The sequence below is a fragment of the Nicotiana sylvestris genome, chromosome 6 (genome assembly GCF_000393655.2).
Source record: "Nicotiana sylvestris chromosome 6, ASM39365v2, whole genome shotgun sequence".
NCBI classification, from domain to species: domain Eukaryota; kingdom Viridiplantae; phylum Streptophyta; class Magnoliopsida; order Solanales; family Solanaceae; genus Nicotiana; species Nicotiana sylvestris.
In genome coordinates, this window is record NC_091062.1 from 3,921,019 (window position 1) to 3,937,786 (window position 16,768).

Here is a 16,768-nt window from a genome sequence, read left to right on the forward strand (position 1 = left end):
TTAAAGGTAACAAATACATCAGATTTATTTTTTAGAAAATAAACCCATAACTTTCTTGTGGAATCATCAATGAAGGTGACATAATAGCGTGAGCCTCCTAGAGAGGTTACAGGAGCTGGTCCCCACACATCTGTATGCACTAGTTCCAGCTTCTCTTTCTTTGGCGTCCTTCCCACCTTTGAGAAACTAACTCTCTTTTGTTTCCCGTAAATGCAATCTTCGCACAAACCTAATTCAACATGTTTTAGGTTTGACAACTTCTTTTTGGATGCCAAAAGCTTCATTCCCTTCTCACTCATATGCCCGAGCCTCCGGTGCCACAATGTTGTATCACGACCATGATCAACTGTTGTTATAGTATCTCTTTCTATTGTAGTTACATACAGTGTTCCCCTTTTGAAGCCTCATGCCACAACCAAATTCCCTTTGGTTATCTTCCACGATCCGTTGCCGAATGTTGTTGTATATCCTTCATCGTCAATCTGACCCATAGATATCAGATTTTTCTTGAGGCTAGGAACATGTCGTACATTTTGCAATTTCCATAGCGTGCCTTGTGAAGTCTTTATATGAACTTCACATTTTCCGGCAATGTCGAGAGGTTCGCCGTCTGCTAGATAAACTTTCCCAAATTTTCCAGCAATATAATTATGCAATAATATTTTGCATGATGTAGAGTGAAAGGATGCACCTGAGTCCAGAATCCAAGATTCGACTGGACTGTCTGCACAACAAATTAATGCATCACCAACTTGTTCAACAATTACATTTGCTGAATTTTCTTCCTTCTTCTTCTTTGGTTCTCTACATTGACTACTGTAGTGACCCTTTTTATCGCAATTCCAACAAGTAATGTCCTTGCGATTTTTGGATTGTCCTCTTCTCCTTGACTTTGATCTGCCACGACCATAAATCTGTCCTCTTTGGTTGATTCTCCCCCTGCTTTCAGTACTAAAAGCAGATCCTGGGGAATCACTTGATTCTCTTCGGCGAATATCTTCGCTTAGAACCAAGTCTCTGATATCATTCAATTTGAGTTTGGTACTTCCTGATGAACTGCTAACTGCAGTTACTGTTGCAGACCAACTCTCTGGTAGAGATGATAGTAGAATCAACGCCCTGATTTCGTCATCAATTGTTATATTAACAGAACTCAACTGAGTTAATATTGTATTAAACTCATTGATATGTTCCGTGACTGATCCACCTTCTGTCATTTTTAAGTTGAACAATCGACGCATCAAATAGACTTTATTTGAAGCAGATGGCTTCTCCTACATATTTGATAACGCCTTCATCAGGCTTGCAGTGGTCTTCTCGTTAATGATGTTAAACGCCACATTTCGTGTTAGCGTCAAACGAATCACACCAAGAGCTTGGCGATCTAATAGATCCCAATCCGCTTTGGACATAGTCTCCGGTTGCACCTCGGTCAGAGGTAAGTGTAATTGTTTCTGGTACAAATAGTCCTCTATTTGCATTTTCCAGAATCCAAAATCTTTGCCATTGAACTTGTCAATCTTAACCTTACCTTCTTCCGATGCCATTTTTCACAAAAAATAATTTATGTGAATAGTGCTTGTGAATAGTAACGATGATCAATAGTGTCGCACTATTCTTGTGAATAGTACCTGCACCAATACTGTACTTTTCTACCATGATTACACTGTCTGTGCTCTGATACCAATTGTTGAGTAAGCATGTCAAGATAATAGAAGGAAAATGATATTTAGGAGAGAAACAATAAATTGCACAAGACAAGACAAGACAAGATTTACGTGGTTCGGCAATTTTTGCCTACTCTACGGCCACACAAAGAATAGCTCTTTATTAATTGAAGAGAGAAAGAAGAAGTTTTGGGATGATCTACAAATGAAAATGTAGACCCCTATTTATAAGCATTTAAATGCCCTGCCGAGGTAAGCGCTTACATCATAAGAATGCCAATGTAAGCGCTTACATCATAAGAATGCTGAGATAAGTGCTTACATCACAAGAATGTCGATGTAAGCGCTTATATCATATTTTCATCTCTTTTTGATTTTTCTTTCTTTTGTTTTGTCTACTTTCACATACAACAACAGGTTTGGTCCTATCAGTTATATTTGCAAAATCTTGAGGGATTGAATCCAAATCCCAGCAATATTCAAGAAATAGCCGTTCAAGGCATGGAAAGTGATCACAACTAGCTCTCCAGTAGCGAAACTCCAAATGGTCCAGTAGCAAAAACTTCAAGCTAGGAAAACCATCCTTAACTACCTTCCACTCCACGCCTATGCAGGCACTAATTCCCAGTTTAAGGGCTTCGAGTTTGGGCAATTTACTAACAAAGCTCAAATCCTTCCACTGAAAACAAGTCCCGTAAAAAGCTAGTTTCTTGAGGTTCTGCGGAAAAGCATCTAGAGGAGGAAGGATTGGATATGGAAATGTTTCTGTAGGAGGAAGGGCCCAAGATGGTCTGTCCAGAAAAATTGCTCGTAATTTTTGCCTCGTGAACCTCAAAAGGCCTGAAGATGTAATGCTTTCCAGAAAGCAAGCATAACCTGAATAAGTAAGAACAAAATCTAATTCCTCGAGCTTATCTAAGTAATGAAAACCATAAAGGTCCTTGCGAGTACGAAAGTCTTCCCAGATGCCACATATTTGCAACTTCTTTAAATTTGGAAATTGTCTGAAGACGGACCTAGTACAATGCCAAGGATTCCATCCAGACAGACATTGTAAATTTTTCAGAACTAAACTTTTCTCTGTAGGCTCATGATACTGCAAGTAATTCCAGTCCAAATGGAGGTGCCTCAATTGTGGCATCGTCAAAATTTCATATGGTAATACCAGAGGATGTTGCCGGGTCTTAGGCTGTAAAGGTTTAAGTATAAAAGTTTGCAGATAACATAAGCTAGATATCGATGGAGGAATGTCTACTGAAAAAGATGAGGAAATCTCTTCTCCTAAATAATGCTGCAAGCTAGGAGAAAGCGTCAAAGCTAGGTATCTCAAGTGAATTAAATCTAGAATCGAACTGGGAAAAGCAGAAAATCTCATTAAAGCAAGATCTAGTACTCTTACTAGCTTGAAGTGCAACATCTTTGGTATGAACATTGTTTGTCTATAACTGATAATAGAACGAAATTCATTTTTAGGATACCTTGCCAGTATTTTCTCAGTAATATACTCATGCTTGATCACTTGGATACTGATCCGACCTCGACTCTTAGAGGAAAGATGCATAGATTGCACATATGAATTTTGATACTTCTCTTCCCTCGTAACATTCACAATGTTCATGTTTCTCAATCATGCATTCCACAAATCTCAATTTTTCCATCAAATCTCAAATTGCGGTTGGAAATTAAACTTCTATCTATAAGTTCTTTTAGGCATTTTTCTGCCACTTCTTCTATGCTTTTCCTCTCTTCCACCTTCATAAATCCCTCTGCTGCCCATAATTCCACAAGTTTATTGACTAAAATCAGTTCATCCTCTTGGAAGATTGCAAAATATAGAAAGCACGGTTTTAGGTGATGAGGCAAGTAATGGTAACTTAATGCAACCACCCTCATGTATTGGACATTAACCCCTGTGTTTACCGTTGAACTTACATTCTTGACAATACTTTTCCACTCATCCAATGATTTACCAATTTTGGAGAGAAGTCCGGCAATCAAAACAAGTGCTAGAGGTAATCCTCCACAGTTTAGTGTAATTTTTTTGCCAAGTTGTTCAAATTCAGGGGAAAAATAGTCTTTCACAAAGACCTTTTCGTACAACAAACTCCAACTTTCATTAAAATTCATGAGGCGCATATGATAAGGAGTCTTACCTGAGCTAGCACATTCAGCCACCTCCACATTCCTCGTGGTCATGAGTATTCGACTCCCATTGTTACAGTCTGGGAAACATCGTTTTATACTATCCCATGCTTCTCTAGTCCATATATCATCAATGACTATCAAGTAACTCCCATATTTTAGAAGCTTTTGTAGTCGGTCTGCTAGTTGATCATCATTTTGCTGCTCATGGAATTCATCGGTCTTTTCACTTATAGAAGAAAGAAGGCCTAGAAGCACATTTCTGGCATAGTACTCTTGTGAAAAAATTGCTTTTGCACGAATGTCAAAGTGAGACATAATGAATGGATCACTATAGATTTTGTTTGCCAAAGTTGTCTTGCCGATGCCCCCCATCCCGACAAGTGAGACAACTTCTAGTTCCCTTGCTCCTCTAGCAAGTTGATCCTGCATCATCTCGAATTCATTTTCAAGGCCAACCATCTTATCATCAGGCTCTAAGCCATGTCGTGAGGTACTAACAAGAGACAAATTTTGTGCTTTAAGATCTTGGATGTTCTTGAGGTTGTTTTGAATTTCCATCCACTTCTTCATCGTTGAATCAATGTGTCCTACTACTTCTTTTACGAGGCTATAAAGATTCACAAAAGCTCTTTTTTTTTTCATTTTCGGGCAAAATAATATTTCTTGATTCCAAGTCAACCTTATATTCTGATTCGTCTGCTAGCTCTGCAATTTGCGCATCCAAGCTTGTTAATGCCTCATGATCACCTGTTATATTGCATGAATTCTCCATAATAGCTCTCAAGGATTCAAGCTTTTCATAGAACAATTGCATCACAAGTCCAGTCGATTCCATTGATTGTTGTATGGTGCTCATAAAAGAAGTAATAGCAGCATAAGCCATGTGCCTCTGTATGTATGCGATGCAAGTGGCGAAGCCAGGGAAAGGGTATTCAAACTTAAAAGAAGTAAAAAGAGTCCCGACAAAGAGTGTTCATTATTACATACTAGAGCTGAGGTGTTTTACCACCTATTAATATTACATACTAGACCTGAAGTTTTCAGTTACAACACAAAAATTTCAGCTCTAGAGCTGAAGTTTTTTTACCACCTATTAATATTACATACAGTTGCTCGTCTTGTATTAGCTAGGTAGGTATAAATATTTTTAAATTAATTAAAAACGTGAAAGGCACAAGAAAAAAACAAAGGTCAGATAGGGATATATACATGTATCATCTGATAACATAAAAGTTTGCAGATAACATAGGCTAGAAATTGGAAGATTTAGTATAAAAGTTTGCAGATAACATAGGCTAGAAATTGATGGAGGAGTGTCTATTGACGGGGGAATTATCTCTCTGTCTTAGATAGAACTCACAATCTCCAAGAAATAGTCCAAATACTGATGGAATTCACATTCAGTCTTCTCAATATGCGGCCATTACCATCCGATTGCAGCCACAAAAACCATGTTATGATCTTTCTTTTAATTCGTTTTAACTATCTGGTTTCTGCAACTCACTGGCCCGACTAATCCAGATATCCGCAGGATAGGCCAACTAAGGGAGTTAAGTACTCCCTACCAAGAAATTCTCCATTCTTGGGGCTCGAGTTCGAGCCCCTGGCTAAGAGCGGAGGGATCCCAACCATCCCACCGCATCCTTTGGTGGTGAAGTTTTAATAACAATGACCTATACTATGATGCCAAAAAGAAAGAGTGGCAAAAGACTAAATCCTTAGAAAAGAGGAATTCAGCATGTCATATTTATTTGGATCAAATAGATAAGGATGATTTAGTAAGTTAATAGATTTTAACTTCCTAATACTAATGAAATCTTTTTAACTCTGCTTGTATTCAGTATTGGAAGCTTAGGAAAAGGTGGTAATTTTGCTCAAGTAGAAAGCATTCATGTGAGCAATGCTTTCTTCTATGGAACTACAAATGGAGCTCGTATCAAGACATGGCAGGTATACTAACCAGACTTAGCCATTGAAAAAATGAATTAAAATCAGAACTAATAATATTGAAACTTCACACATGAATTTACTCTTCTTAAATGCGCTGACCAAAACAAAAGGCGGATTCAGGATTTAAACTCAATGGGTTCAATGTTCAAGGTTCTTAGCTTCAAGCTCATGTACTTTTGAGACTACGGGTTCATAATTTAGTATATGTTGAAAAAATTGGTAGTTTCAGTTGATCCCGTAGTATATAATAGTATATAAAATCCATCTGCCGCTTACTATTAACTTCTTGTGAATAGGTTGGCAGAGGATATGTACGAGATGTCATATTTGAGAATCTTGAATTTAACTCTGTCAAGAACCCCATTATACTTGACCAGAATTACTGCGATGTTTGAGGAGCTTGCAAGGAAATGGTAATACAAGTTAACATTGCTTTAAATACATATTCAGCTTAATAAAAACTTGTTTGCGCCTGATGTTCATACCAAACCAATGAATGCACGACAAAGGCCTTTCACACAATTTTTTTCTGCTAAGGTTAAATTTCTTGGTTTGGTGTATAGTATAACACTGAGTAAGGTATAAATATTCATTACCCTTTTCATGATAGGTAACTGGAGTGCAAATCAGCAATGTTATTTACCAGAATATATTTGGAACATCGAGCACAGATATCGCCATAAATCTAAACTGCAGTATGTCAGTGTCATGTACTGATATAACTATGCAACTAATACAACTAACATCAGCGACACCAGGAACAGCGACACCAGGAAGGGAAGTCACTGCTTATTGTAGGAATGCTTATGGCCAAGAATATAGTATTGACATAGTACTAACACCAGCAATTCTTTGTTGTGTGCATAACCAGAAAAGCAAAGGAAAAGACAAATAAAATGAAACAAACTTGTCAGTGTTGTAGCACAGTAATCATTGTACATTGAATTTTTTGTTTAGCCTTGATTTTATGCTTTAAGTTATGTATTGCTAATTTCGTATGTTGTACAATAGTTGATGTTGGATGAAAATGAGACTTGCAACGGTTTTCGCTTGATGAGAATTTTAGAGCGAACTACAGCCTGAGTTCTCTAAACTATTTCTTTTAACATTTTTTTATTTAAAGAAAAAAGAGACAAGAGATGGGGCAGGACAACTTATCAAAGAAAAAAGCCAGGGCATTCACCTGACCTCACTGAGTCTAAAATAGTGAAATTTAAGCAATTGTTGGTAAGTTTCCCAGACTCGAGGCCCTCAAACTAGCATATGATGCCTGCAAAGGCGAGGAGCGGGAAGTAGTTGAGGACGGGTTTGTTGCGGAAGCCAAATGTATATAGTGTGAATAAGTCACAACTACTATACCAAATATTATGACAGCCACCAAATAATAAATAAGACAATAAAACAACAATAAAGAGAACAATTTACGAGGTTCGGCTAATTTTGCCTACTCCTCGGACACAACCAATATTTTATTTCACTCCAAAAATACAAGTGAAATAATACTAAAGAGAGAAATACAAATGCCTTAAACAGATGAGAAGGCAAATGAGCGGTGTGTTTAAATCCTAAACATTAAGTCTTCTTTTATAGGGGGAAAATCCCCCCAACCCTTCTTTTCCCACCGATGTGGGACAAAAGGTTTTGCCAAATTCAACAGGGTTTACTCGATTGCAACTGAAAAGTATGAGAATTCGATACTGGAGATCTAGTAGTATTCACTTTCCATGACGTGAACGACTATTCATCAAAGTTTTCTGGTACTTGGATTTGATACCTTAAGATTTTGCAGAAATAACCACACTTCAGCTAATTGATATACGCATCTGTAAGGAGTCAGTTGTGAATTCTGCCAAGAATATTCAAGACGAAATTGAGGACAGCTACGGAAGTTCTATTGAGGTCCGTTTTCGTTACCTCCTTTAGGTCGTATTTTTGGTTGAATTGCTTTTATAATTATTACTTGTATTCCTGCGTTCAACTTATAGGATTATTAGTAGCAAATGATATACTTTTTGAGTTTTGAAATACTTAGCTGACATGTACATTCACCAGACAATTTATTTTCAACAGGATATTGGAGAAAACTATGCAAAATCTGTTGAGTTCCATATCAGTTAGGCTTGTAAGGCATCTTTTCACTTGATTCTTGTTATGTGAATTAATGCATCCTATTTATGAGATAAGTAAGAACATGTGACTATTCTGTGCTATTTAGTCGTCTTTCAAAGTTTAGGTCTAGGGCAGCCCGGTGCACTAAGCTCCTGTTATGCGCGAGGTCCGGGGAAGGCTGGACCACAAGGGTCTATTGTATGCAACCTTACCCTGCATTTATGCAAGAGCCTGTTTCCACCGCTCGAACCCATGACCTCATGGTCACATGGCAGAAACTTAACGCCAAGGCTTCCCTTCTCTTTCAAAGTTTTATGTATAATAGCGAAAGAAAGTTTAATTTCCTTACTTGTTTAGGCAGGCCTAGTTTCTCTTATAACCTACCAACATTAAGAAAAGACTGAACGAAAATCCAATTGCAACCTACCAATATTTAGAACAAACACAACAAAAATGAAAAATCCATGGAAATTTGAAAAATCCAATTCCAACCTAAGTGATATGGACCTCAACAGAACTTGCATAATTATCTTCAATGTCCTGTTGAATCTGCTTGGCGGAATTCCCAACAGATTTTGCACAGCCCATTACATCAACTAGAGCAAGTGTAATGGTTCCTCAGATACCGATAGTGGGAAGGGCTACTGAGCGGCTTGGTCCTCGTCGCTTGTTTCTGCAGAAAAAAATAAAAAAATAAAAAGAAACATCCACAAAGGATGAAAAATGAAATGTTAGAGTTTCACACTATCAGTGTGATTTAACTTATTAGAGCAGGTTATTGCTCTATTATCTAGGTTACTATATCGAGCTTACTATGAAGAGTTATATGTTGTTGTAGATCAATTTTACACAGCGATAAAACAAAATACGCGGCAGTGCGCAGAACTAAATTCTTACTGGACATGCCTGCTAATGAACGTATGACTCTAGAGCAGCAAACAAAGAATCATGGACATTTAAGAGGATTAATAACCTATGAATCTAACGTAAGACTATCTGTTTACTATACTCGTGACCAAACAAGCCTTAGCATTTATAATTTGGACACAGAAATACAACCACAAGCAACAATTACAAGAAGTAAATCAAGGAAGAAGATGTCTTACTGAGGCTCATGGATATTGACCTCAACAAAACTTGCATAGTTGTTTAGAATATCCTCTTGAATTTGTTTGGCGGAATTCCCAACAGATTCTGCACACCACCTAATATCAATTAGTGCAAGGGTGGTTATATCTGCAAAATCTTGAGGGATTGAATCCAAATCCCAACAATGTTCAAGAAATAGTCGTTCAAGGCACGGAAAGTGATCACAACTGGCTCTCCAGTAGCGAACCTTCAAACGTTCCAGTAGCAAAAACTTCAAGCTAGGAAAACCATCCTTAACTACCTTCCACTCAATGCCTATGCAGGCACTAATTCCCAGTTTAAGGGCCTCGAGTTTGGGCAATTTACCTACAATGCTCAAATCCTTCCACTGAAAACAAGTCCCGTAAAAAGCCAGTTTCTTGAGGTTCTGCGGAAAAGCATCTGGAGGAGGAAGGATTGAATATGGAAAAGTTTCTGTAGGAGGAAGGGCCAGAGATGGTCTCTCCAGCAAAATTGCTCGTCGTTTTTGCCTCGTGAACCTCAAAAGGCCTGAAGATGTAATGCTTTCCAGAAAGCAAGCATAACATGAATAAGTAAGAACAAAATCTAATTCCTCGAGCTGATCTAAATAGTGAAAATCATAGAGGTCCTTGCGACTACGAAAGTCTTCCCAGATGCCACATATTTGCAACTTCTTTAAATTGGGAAATTGTCTAAAGACGGCCCTAGTACAATGCCAAGGATTCAATCCAGACAGACATTGCAAATTTTTCAGAACCAAACTTTTCTCCGTAGGCTCATGATACTGCAAGTAATTCCAGTCCAAATGGAGGTGCCTCAATTGTGGCATCGTCAAAATTTTGTATGGTAATACCAGAGGATATTCCCGGGCATTAGGCTGTAAATGTTTTAGTATAAAAGTTTGCAGATAACATAGGCTAGATATCGATGGAGGAATGTCTACTGAAAAAGATGAGGAAATCTCTTCTCCTAGATAATGCTGCAAGCTAGGAGAAAGACTCAAAGCTAGGTATCTCAAGTGAATTAAATCAAGAATCAAACTGGGAAAAGCAGAAAATCTCATTAAAGCCAGATCTAGTACTCTTACTAGCTTGAAGTGCAACAACTTTGGCACGAACATTTTCACTCTAAAACAGATAATAGAACGAACCTCATTTTTAGGATACCTTGCCAATATTTTCTCAGTATTCTGCTCAGACGTGATCAATTGGATACTGATCCGACCTCGACTCTTAGAGGAAAAATGCATAGATTGCACACATGAATTTTGATACTTCTCTTCCCTCGTAACATTCACAATGTTCATGTTTCGAGCTTCTCTCAAGCAGATTTCACGGGTCACATCATGCATTCCACAAATCTCAATTTTTCCATCAAAACTCAAATTGCGGATGGAAATTAAACTTCTATCTATAAGTTCTTTTAGACATTTTTCTGCCACTTCTTCTATGCTTTTCCTCTCTTCTACCTTCAAAAACCCCTCTGCTGCCCATAATTCCACAAGTTTATTGACTAAAATCAGTTCATCCTCTTGGAAGATTGCAAAATATAGAAAGCACGATTTTAGGTGATGAGGCAAGTAATGGTAACTTAATGCAACCACCCTCATGCATTGGACATTAACCTCTGTGGTGACCATTGAACTTACATTCTTGACAACACTTTTCCACTCATCCAATGAATTACCAATTTTGAAGAGAAGTCCGGCAATCAAAACAAGTGCTAGAGGTAATCCTCCACAGTTTAGTGCAATCTTTTTGCCAAGTTGTTCAAATTCAGGGGAAAAATAGTCTTTCACAAAGACCTTTTCGTACAACAAACTCCAACTTTCATCAAAATTCATGAGGCGCATATGATAAGGAGTCTTACCTGAGCTAGCGCATTCAGCCACCTCCACATTCCTCGTGGTCATGAGTATTCGACTCCCATTGTTACAGTCTGGGAAACATCGTTTTATACCATCCCATGCTTCTCTAGTCCATATATCATCAATGACTACCAAGTACCTCCCGCATTTTAGAAGCTTTTGTAGTCGGTCTGCTAGTTGATCATCATCTTGATGCTCATGAAATTCTTCGATCTTTCCACTTATAGAAGAAAGAAGGCGTAGAAGCACATATCTCGCACAGTACTCTTGTGAAACTGTTGCTTTTGCACGAATGCCAAAGTGAGACATAATGAATGGATCACTATAGATTTTGTTAGCCAAAGTTGTCTTGCCGATGCCCCCCATCCCGACAATTGAGACAACTTCTAGTTCCTTTGCTCCTCTAGCAAGTTGATCCTGCATCATCTCGAATTCATTTTCAAGGCCAACCATCTTATCCTCAGGCTCTATGCCATGTCGTGACGTACTGACAAGAGACAAATCTTGTGCTTTAAGATCTTGGATGTTCTTGAGCTTCTTTTGAATTGCCATCCACTTCTTCATTGTTGAATCAATGCGTCCTACTACTTCTTTTACAAGGGAATAAAGATTCACAAAAGCTCTTCTTTGTTTTTTTTCATTTTCGGGCAAAAAAATATTTCTTGATTCCAAGTCAACCTTATTTTCTGCTTCATCTGCTAGCTCTACGATTTGCGCTTCCAAGCTTGTCAATGCATCAAGATCGCCTGTTACATTGCAGGATTTCTCCATAATAGCTCTCAATGATTCAAGCTTTTCATAGAACAATTGCATCACAAGTCCAGTCGATTCCATTGATTGTTGTATGGTGTTCATAAGAGAAGTAATAGCAGCATAAGCCATGTCCCTCTTTCTCTCTCTCTCTCTCTCTCGTGTGTATGTGATGCAATACACAGAATCTCTCAACAGAGTTTTTGAAGCCTACTCTGTTGAAAATGGTGGTTTTTGATAATAATTAAGTTTGCTTAGAGATTCTAGTTTAAGAACAAAAAAAATTAGTTGTAAGCTTTCATTGGTTGACTGAAAATTTCATTAGTTAAAAGATGACCTATTAAACATTAATAGAATAAAGGACAAGTACATGAATAATTTATACTAAATGAATACTTGACTAAGCTGTAGAGCCATTCCAACTGGTAAATTTGTATAAAAGCAATTTTATTTGTTAATTAAAATGAGAAAAGCTTAGCTGGCTATAAATCCCACACTGCACGTCTTGGCTTCTTTTTGAATAATCAGTTATTTAAGTTCATAGAATAAGTTATTTATGACATAAACATTAAATTATGCCTACACATACAGCTTGTGTTCATAAGTCAAACCTTCCTTTTATCAGGGAGAAAATTACCGAGGGATGTGATGAAATGAATGTGATCTCTCCACCCTTAACGAGAGAAAAATCCAAAGAGCACATATTAGCCACGGAGCTCGGATATGGTTTTCTGATTAGACATCCATGGATTACATATGGTATCCAAAGGTTCGGGATTTGAACCTTATGGGTTCCAGCATTTGGGCAAAAGTGATAATTTCAGCAAGTAAGAAATTTTAGATCAGAAGGAGACTAATATTGATATCAGAAAAATATAAGGAAAACACAAAAGAATCTAACTTTAGATCACATTGTAACACAAAAGAATCTAACATCAGAATCTAAGAAACTGAAGAGAAATAAGAACAAAGATACTCTCCCACAAATAGCCATATTTATATGGGGAAGATGCATTAGGAAAACCAACTAAAAGCTCCATACTTAATTTATTTGCATTCGCATTACAAAACTATTTCAAAAGAGCTCTAAAAATTGATATTCTTGGCTGTCACAGGCCTAACAATCAAGCTGAAATAGATTAACTAAAGTAAATATTCTTGGCTTTCACATGCCTAACAATAGTAACCTCAACAGATGTTCCATAGTTATCTTGAATGTCCTGTTGAATCTGCTTAGCGGAATTCCCAACAGATTCTGCACAACTGCTAACATTAATCAGAGCAAGTGTGGTTATATCTGTGAAATCTTGAGGTATTGAATCCAAACCAAGACAACGTTCCAGAAACAGTCGTTCAAGGCATGGAAAGTGATCGCAACTGGCTCTCCAATAACGAATCTTCAAACGTTCCAGTAGCAGCAACTTCAAGTAAGGAAACCCTTCATCAACTACTTCCCACTCGTCGCCTATACATGCATCATTTTCTAGTTTAAGAACCTCGAGTTTGGGCAATTTACCAACAATGCTCAAATCCATCCATTGCAAACAAGTCCCACTAAAAGCTAACTTCTTAAGTCTTTGCGGAAAAGCATCTGGAGGAGGTAAAAGCAAATGTGGCAAAGCATCATCAGTAGGAAGAAGGGGCAGAGATGTACTCTCCATCGAAAATTTCAGCCTCCTCAGAAGGTCTTGTGAAGTAGCGCCTGAAGGTGTAACTGTTTCCAGAAAGCAAGCAGCATCTACATTTCGATAAGCAAGACAAAATTCCAATTCCTCGAGCTGATCTAAGCAGCGAAAATCATAGAGTTCTTTACAACTACTGAAGTCTTCTCCGATGCCACGTATTTGCAACTTCTTTAAATTAGGAAACAAGAGAGATCCATTACAATACCAAGGATTCCATCCATACAGATACTGCAAATTTTTCAAAACCAAACTTTTCTCTGTTGGCTCGAGATACACAAAGTAATTCCAATCCAAACGGAGGAGCCTCAATTGTGGCATTACCAAAATTTCCGATGGTAATATCAAAGGATATAACCATCCTCTTCGCCAGTCCCCCGATAGTATAAAAGTTTCCAGATGACATAGGCTACATATCTGTGGAGGAATGTCTATCAAAGTTTGCATATGGCATAAGCTAGGAGAAAGAGTCAAAGCTAGGTATCTCAGATGAATTAAGTCAAGTATCTCACTGGGGAAACGATCACATCTCATTAAAGTAAGATCTAGTACTCGTACTAGCTTGAAATGCAACAACTCTGAGAACCAATTCCCACTAAAACAGATAATAGAACGGACCTCAATATCAGGATACCTTGCCAAGTGGACACTGATCCGAACTCGACTAATAGAGGAAAAATGCGTGGATTGCAGACGTGGAGTTTGACCATTCTTAGCTCTGAGAACATTCACAAAATTCATATTTCGAGCTTCTCTCAAGCAGAGTTCACGGATCACATCATGCATCCAACAACTCTCGATTTCTCCATCAAAACTCAAATTGTGTATGCAAATTAAACTTCTATCTATAAGTTCTTTTAGACATTTTTTTGCCACTTCTTCTATACTTTTCATCTCTCCTACCTTTAGGAATCCCTCACTTGCCCATAATTCCATAAGTTTATCTACAAAAATCAGTTCGTCCTCTGGGAAAATTGCAAAATACAAAAAACACGGTTTTAGGTGATGGGGCAAGTGATGGTAACTCAATGCTAGCACCGTCATGCATTGGACATCAATATTTGTGCTTACCACTGAACTTACATTCTCGGCAACACTTTGCCACTCATCCAATGCTTTACCCATTTTGGAGAGAAGTCCAGCAATCACAGCAATTGCTAGAGGTAATCCTCCACATTTTGATGCAATTCGTTTCCCGATTTTTTCAAATTCAGGAGAAAAATATTCTTTCTCAAACACCTTTTTGTGCAGTAAATTCCAACTTTCATCAAAATTCATGAGACGCATATGATAAGGGGGCTTACCTGAGCTAGCATATTCAGCCACCTCCACGTTCCGAGTGGTTAGGAGTATTCGGCCCCCATTGTTACAATCTGGGAAACATAGTTTTATATCATCCCAAGCTTCTGTAGTCCATATGCCATCAATCACTACCAAGTACCTTTTGCCTTTTAGAAGCTTTTGTAATCGGTCTGCTAGTTGCCCATCATCTTGCTCCTCATAACATTCATCTGTCTTTCCCCTTGTTGAAGAAAGAAGGCGTAAGAGTACATTTCTCACACAATGCTCTTGTGAAAGAGTAGCTTTTGCACGAATGTCAAAACGAGACACAATGAACGGATCACAGTAAATTCTGTTAGCCAAAGTTGTCTTGCCGATGCCCCCCATCCCTACAATGGAGACAACTTCTAATTCCCTTGCTCCTCTAGCGATTTGATCCTGTATTATCTCGAATTCATTTTCATGGCCAACCATCATATTCTCCATCTCCAAAGCATGTTGAGATATATCGACAAGAGAGAAATTTTGTATTTCCTGATCTCTGGTGTTGTTGTACCTATCCCATATTGCCATCCACTGTTTCATGGTTGAATCAACGCATTCCGCTGCTTGTTCCAATATAAAAAAGAGTTCCCAAAAAGCATTGATTCTTTCATCTGCAGTTTCTGCGAAAAGAATCTTTCTTGACTCCGAGTCAACCATATCTTCTGTGTTGCATGCTACCTCTATGATTTCAGCTTCCAAGCTTGTCAATTCCTCACGGGGATCGGCTGTTGTTTTTCTCGGTTTCTCCATAATAGTTCTCGAAGATTCAAGCTTCTCATAGAACGATTGCAAATTACATCCAGTAACTTGCATTGATTCGTGTACGGTGCTCATAAGGCAAGTAATTGCAGCATAAGCCATGCCCCTCTTTATCTCACTCTCGGAAATGTGTGATGCAAGTTGATCCTGTATCATCTCGAATTCATTTTCAAGTCCAACCATCTTATTCTCAGGCTCTAAAGCACTATCAGATGTAGAGGCAAGAGTCAAATTTTGTGCTTCCAGATGTTCATTGTTCAACATTCCTATCCACTGCTTTACGGTGGAATCAATGCGTCCTACTGCTCGTTTCATCTTGAAATGAAGTTTCCAAATTGCTATTCTTCGTGAAATTGGACTTTTTGCAGCGAGAACTTTTCTTGATTCCGAGCCAACTATATCCCCTGTCCTGTATGCCAGCGCTGCAATTTTAGCTTCCAAACTTGTCAATACCTCAAGATCATCGCCTATTACTTTCAACGGTTTCTCCACAATAGCTCTCATGGATTCAAGCTTTTTATAGTACTTTTGCAGGTTAAGTCCAGTAGATTTTACTGATCTAAATATGATGCTCATAAGAGAATTAATAGCAGCATAAGCCATGTCCCTCAGTATGTATAGGAATTTACTCAGGTTTTCAAACTTAAAAGAAGTTAAAAAAAAATTCTGACAAAGGCGGTTCAATATATATTATATACCTCAAAAATCTAATATTTTACCTATATACGTAGTATAATTCTTCGACGAAAGGTGGCTAATTGATCACCCTCACCAGAGTGATGCAATAAGGGAGTTTCTGCACAGAGAAGAAGGCAGAATATCTCTTTGTTTTGTAATTTCTCAATTTAAAAACAGAAAGTGCAAAAGGTCTTTTCTTTTATTTCTTAGCTTCCATCACATTTCCAGCTTGGTCCACCGTCTGCTCTAGTCTCTATCATGTTGGTTTTAGATCTAATTTTCCACACCGCGTTAGATATTACTCCTTTCTCTTTATTTGATACTATTTTCTAATTAGCCCGTTTAAAAAAGAATTTCCTATAAAAAATTTTAATTGAGAAGTATTTATAGCCACACAAATGCTATGATTTATTTAATACGACATGTCTCAAAAGTCTTTATTTCTTTATTAAAATTTATGTCAAGTCAAATTATGACAAATAAATTGAAACGGAGGGAATAGTACTAGTATATGTAATTCTTCTTATACATGCCTTTTTTCTTGGGGAAAGCAAGAATTCGAGCGACGGGCTCCGAATCGCCTGAAATTTTGTGGAACCATCAGAAACTACCTAATGAATAATAGTGATGTTTTACCATGAACATTCTCCGTTTTTGGTGTTTAGGGCCATAAAACAGGAATTCAAGTTGATTTCTAAATTTTTTGTGCTAATATCCATATCATC

The 16,768-nt window shown here is 37.8% G+C and overlaps 5 protein-coding genes across 5 annotated transcripts; 1 reads left to right on the top strand and 4 right to left on the bottom strand.

Moving 5' to 3' along the window:
- Positions 1–2,019: 2,019 nt before the first annotated feature.
- On the bottom strand, positions 2,020–3,285 carry LOC138870189 (putative late blight resistance protein homolog R1B-14). Its single transcript, XM_070147975.1, has one exon. It carries the CDS (start codon positions 3,283–3,285, stop codon positions 2,020–2,022), a length of 1,266 nt encoding a protein of 421 aa, XP_070004076.1.
- Positions 3,286–3,290: 5 nt separating this feature from the next.
- Positions 3,291–4,382, bottom strand: LOC138870190 (putative late blight resistance protein homolog R1B-16). The gene has a single exon (XM_070147976.1). It carries the CDS (start codon positions 4,380–4,382, stop codon positions 3,291–3,293), a length of 1,092 nt encoding a protein of 363 aa, XP_070004077.1.
- Positions 4,383–4,714: 332 nt separating this feature from the next.
- On the top strand, positions 4,715–6,657 carry LOC104249055 (polygalacturonase-like). Its single transcript, XM_070147977.1, has 5 exons — positions 4,715–4,740; positions 5,654–5,762; positions 6,059–6,151; positions 6,213–6,299; positions 6,373–6,657. Exons 1-5 carry the CDS (start codon positions 4,715–4,717, stop codon positions 6,655–6,657), a joined length of 600 nt encoding a protein of 199 aa, XP_070004078.1.
- Positions 6,658–8,287: 1,630 nt separating this feature from the next.
- Positions 8,288–11,841, bottom strand: LOC104249056 (putative late blight resistance protein homolog R1A-3). Its single transcript, XM_009805424.2, has 2 exons — positions 8,978–11,841; positions 8,288–8,544 (listed from the first exon to the last, which is right to left on the bottom strand). The coding sequence occupies exons 1-2, from the start codon at positions 11,728–11,730 to the stop codon at positions 8,490–8,492; spliced, it is 2,808 nt and encodes a 935-aa protein (XP_009803726.1). The 5' UTR covers positions 11,731–11,841; the 3' UTR covers positions 8,288–8,489.
- Positions 11,842–12,490: 649 nt separating this feature from the next.
- Positions 12,491–16,182, bottom strand: LOC104249057 (putative late blight resistance protein homolog R1A-3). The gene has a single exon (XM_009805426.2). The coding sequence runs from the start codon at positions 15,966–15,968 to the stop codon at positions 12,738–12,740; it is 3,231 nt and encodes a 1,076-aa protein (XP_009803728.2). The 5' UTR covers positions 15,969–16,182; the 3' UTR covers positions 12,491–12,737.
- Positions 16,183–16,768: the final 586 nt, after the last annotated feature.

Coding starts and splice junctions, on each gene's coding strand:
- LOC138870189 (XM_070147975.1), bottom strand. CDS start 3,285: ATGAACATTGTGAATGTTACGAGGGAAGAGAAGTATCAAAATTCATAT.
- LOC104249055 (XM_070147977.1), top strand. CDS start 4,715: ATGCAAGTGGCGAAGCCAGGGAAAGG. Junction 4,741..5,653: donor GTGGCGAAGCCAGGGAAAGG/GTATTCAAACTT, acceptor GCTTGTATTCAG/TATTGGAAGCTTAGGAAAAG. Junction 6,152..6,212: donor TTGACCAGAATTACTGCGAT/GTTTGAGGAGCT, acceptor ATACATATTCAG/CTTAATAAAAACTTGTTTGC.
- LOC104249056 (XM_009805424.2), bottom strand. CDS start 11,730: ATGGCTTATGCTGCTATTACTTCTCTTATGAACACCATACAACAATCA. Junction 8,545..8,977: donor GTCAATATCCATGAGCCTCA/GTAAGACATCTT, acceptor TTTTTTCTGCAG/AAACAAGCGACGAGGACCAA.
- LOC138870190 (XM_070147976.1), bottom strand. CDS start 4,382: ATGAAGAAGTGGATGGAAATTCAAAACAACCTCAAGAACATCCAAGAT.
- LOC104249057 (XM_009805426.2), bottom strand. CDS start 15,968: ATGGCTTATGCTGCTATTAATTCTCTTATGAGCATCATATTTAGATCA.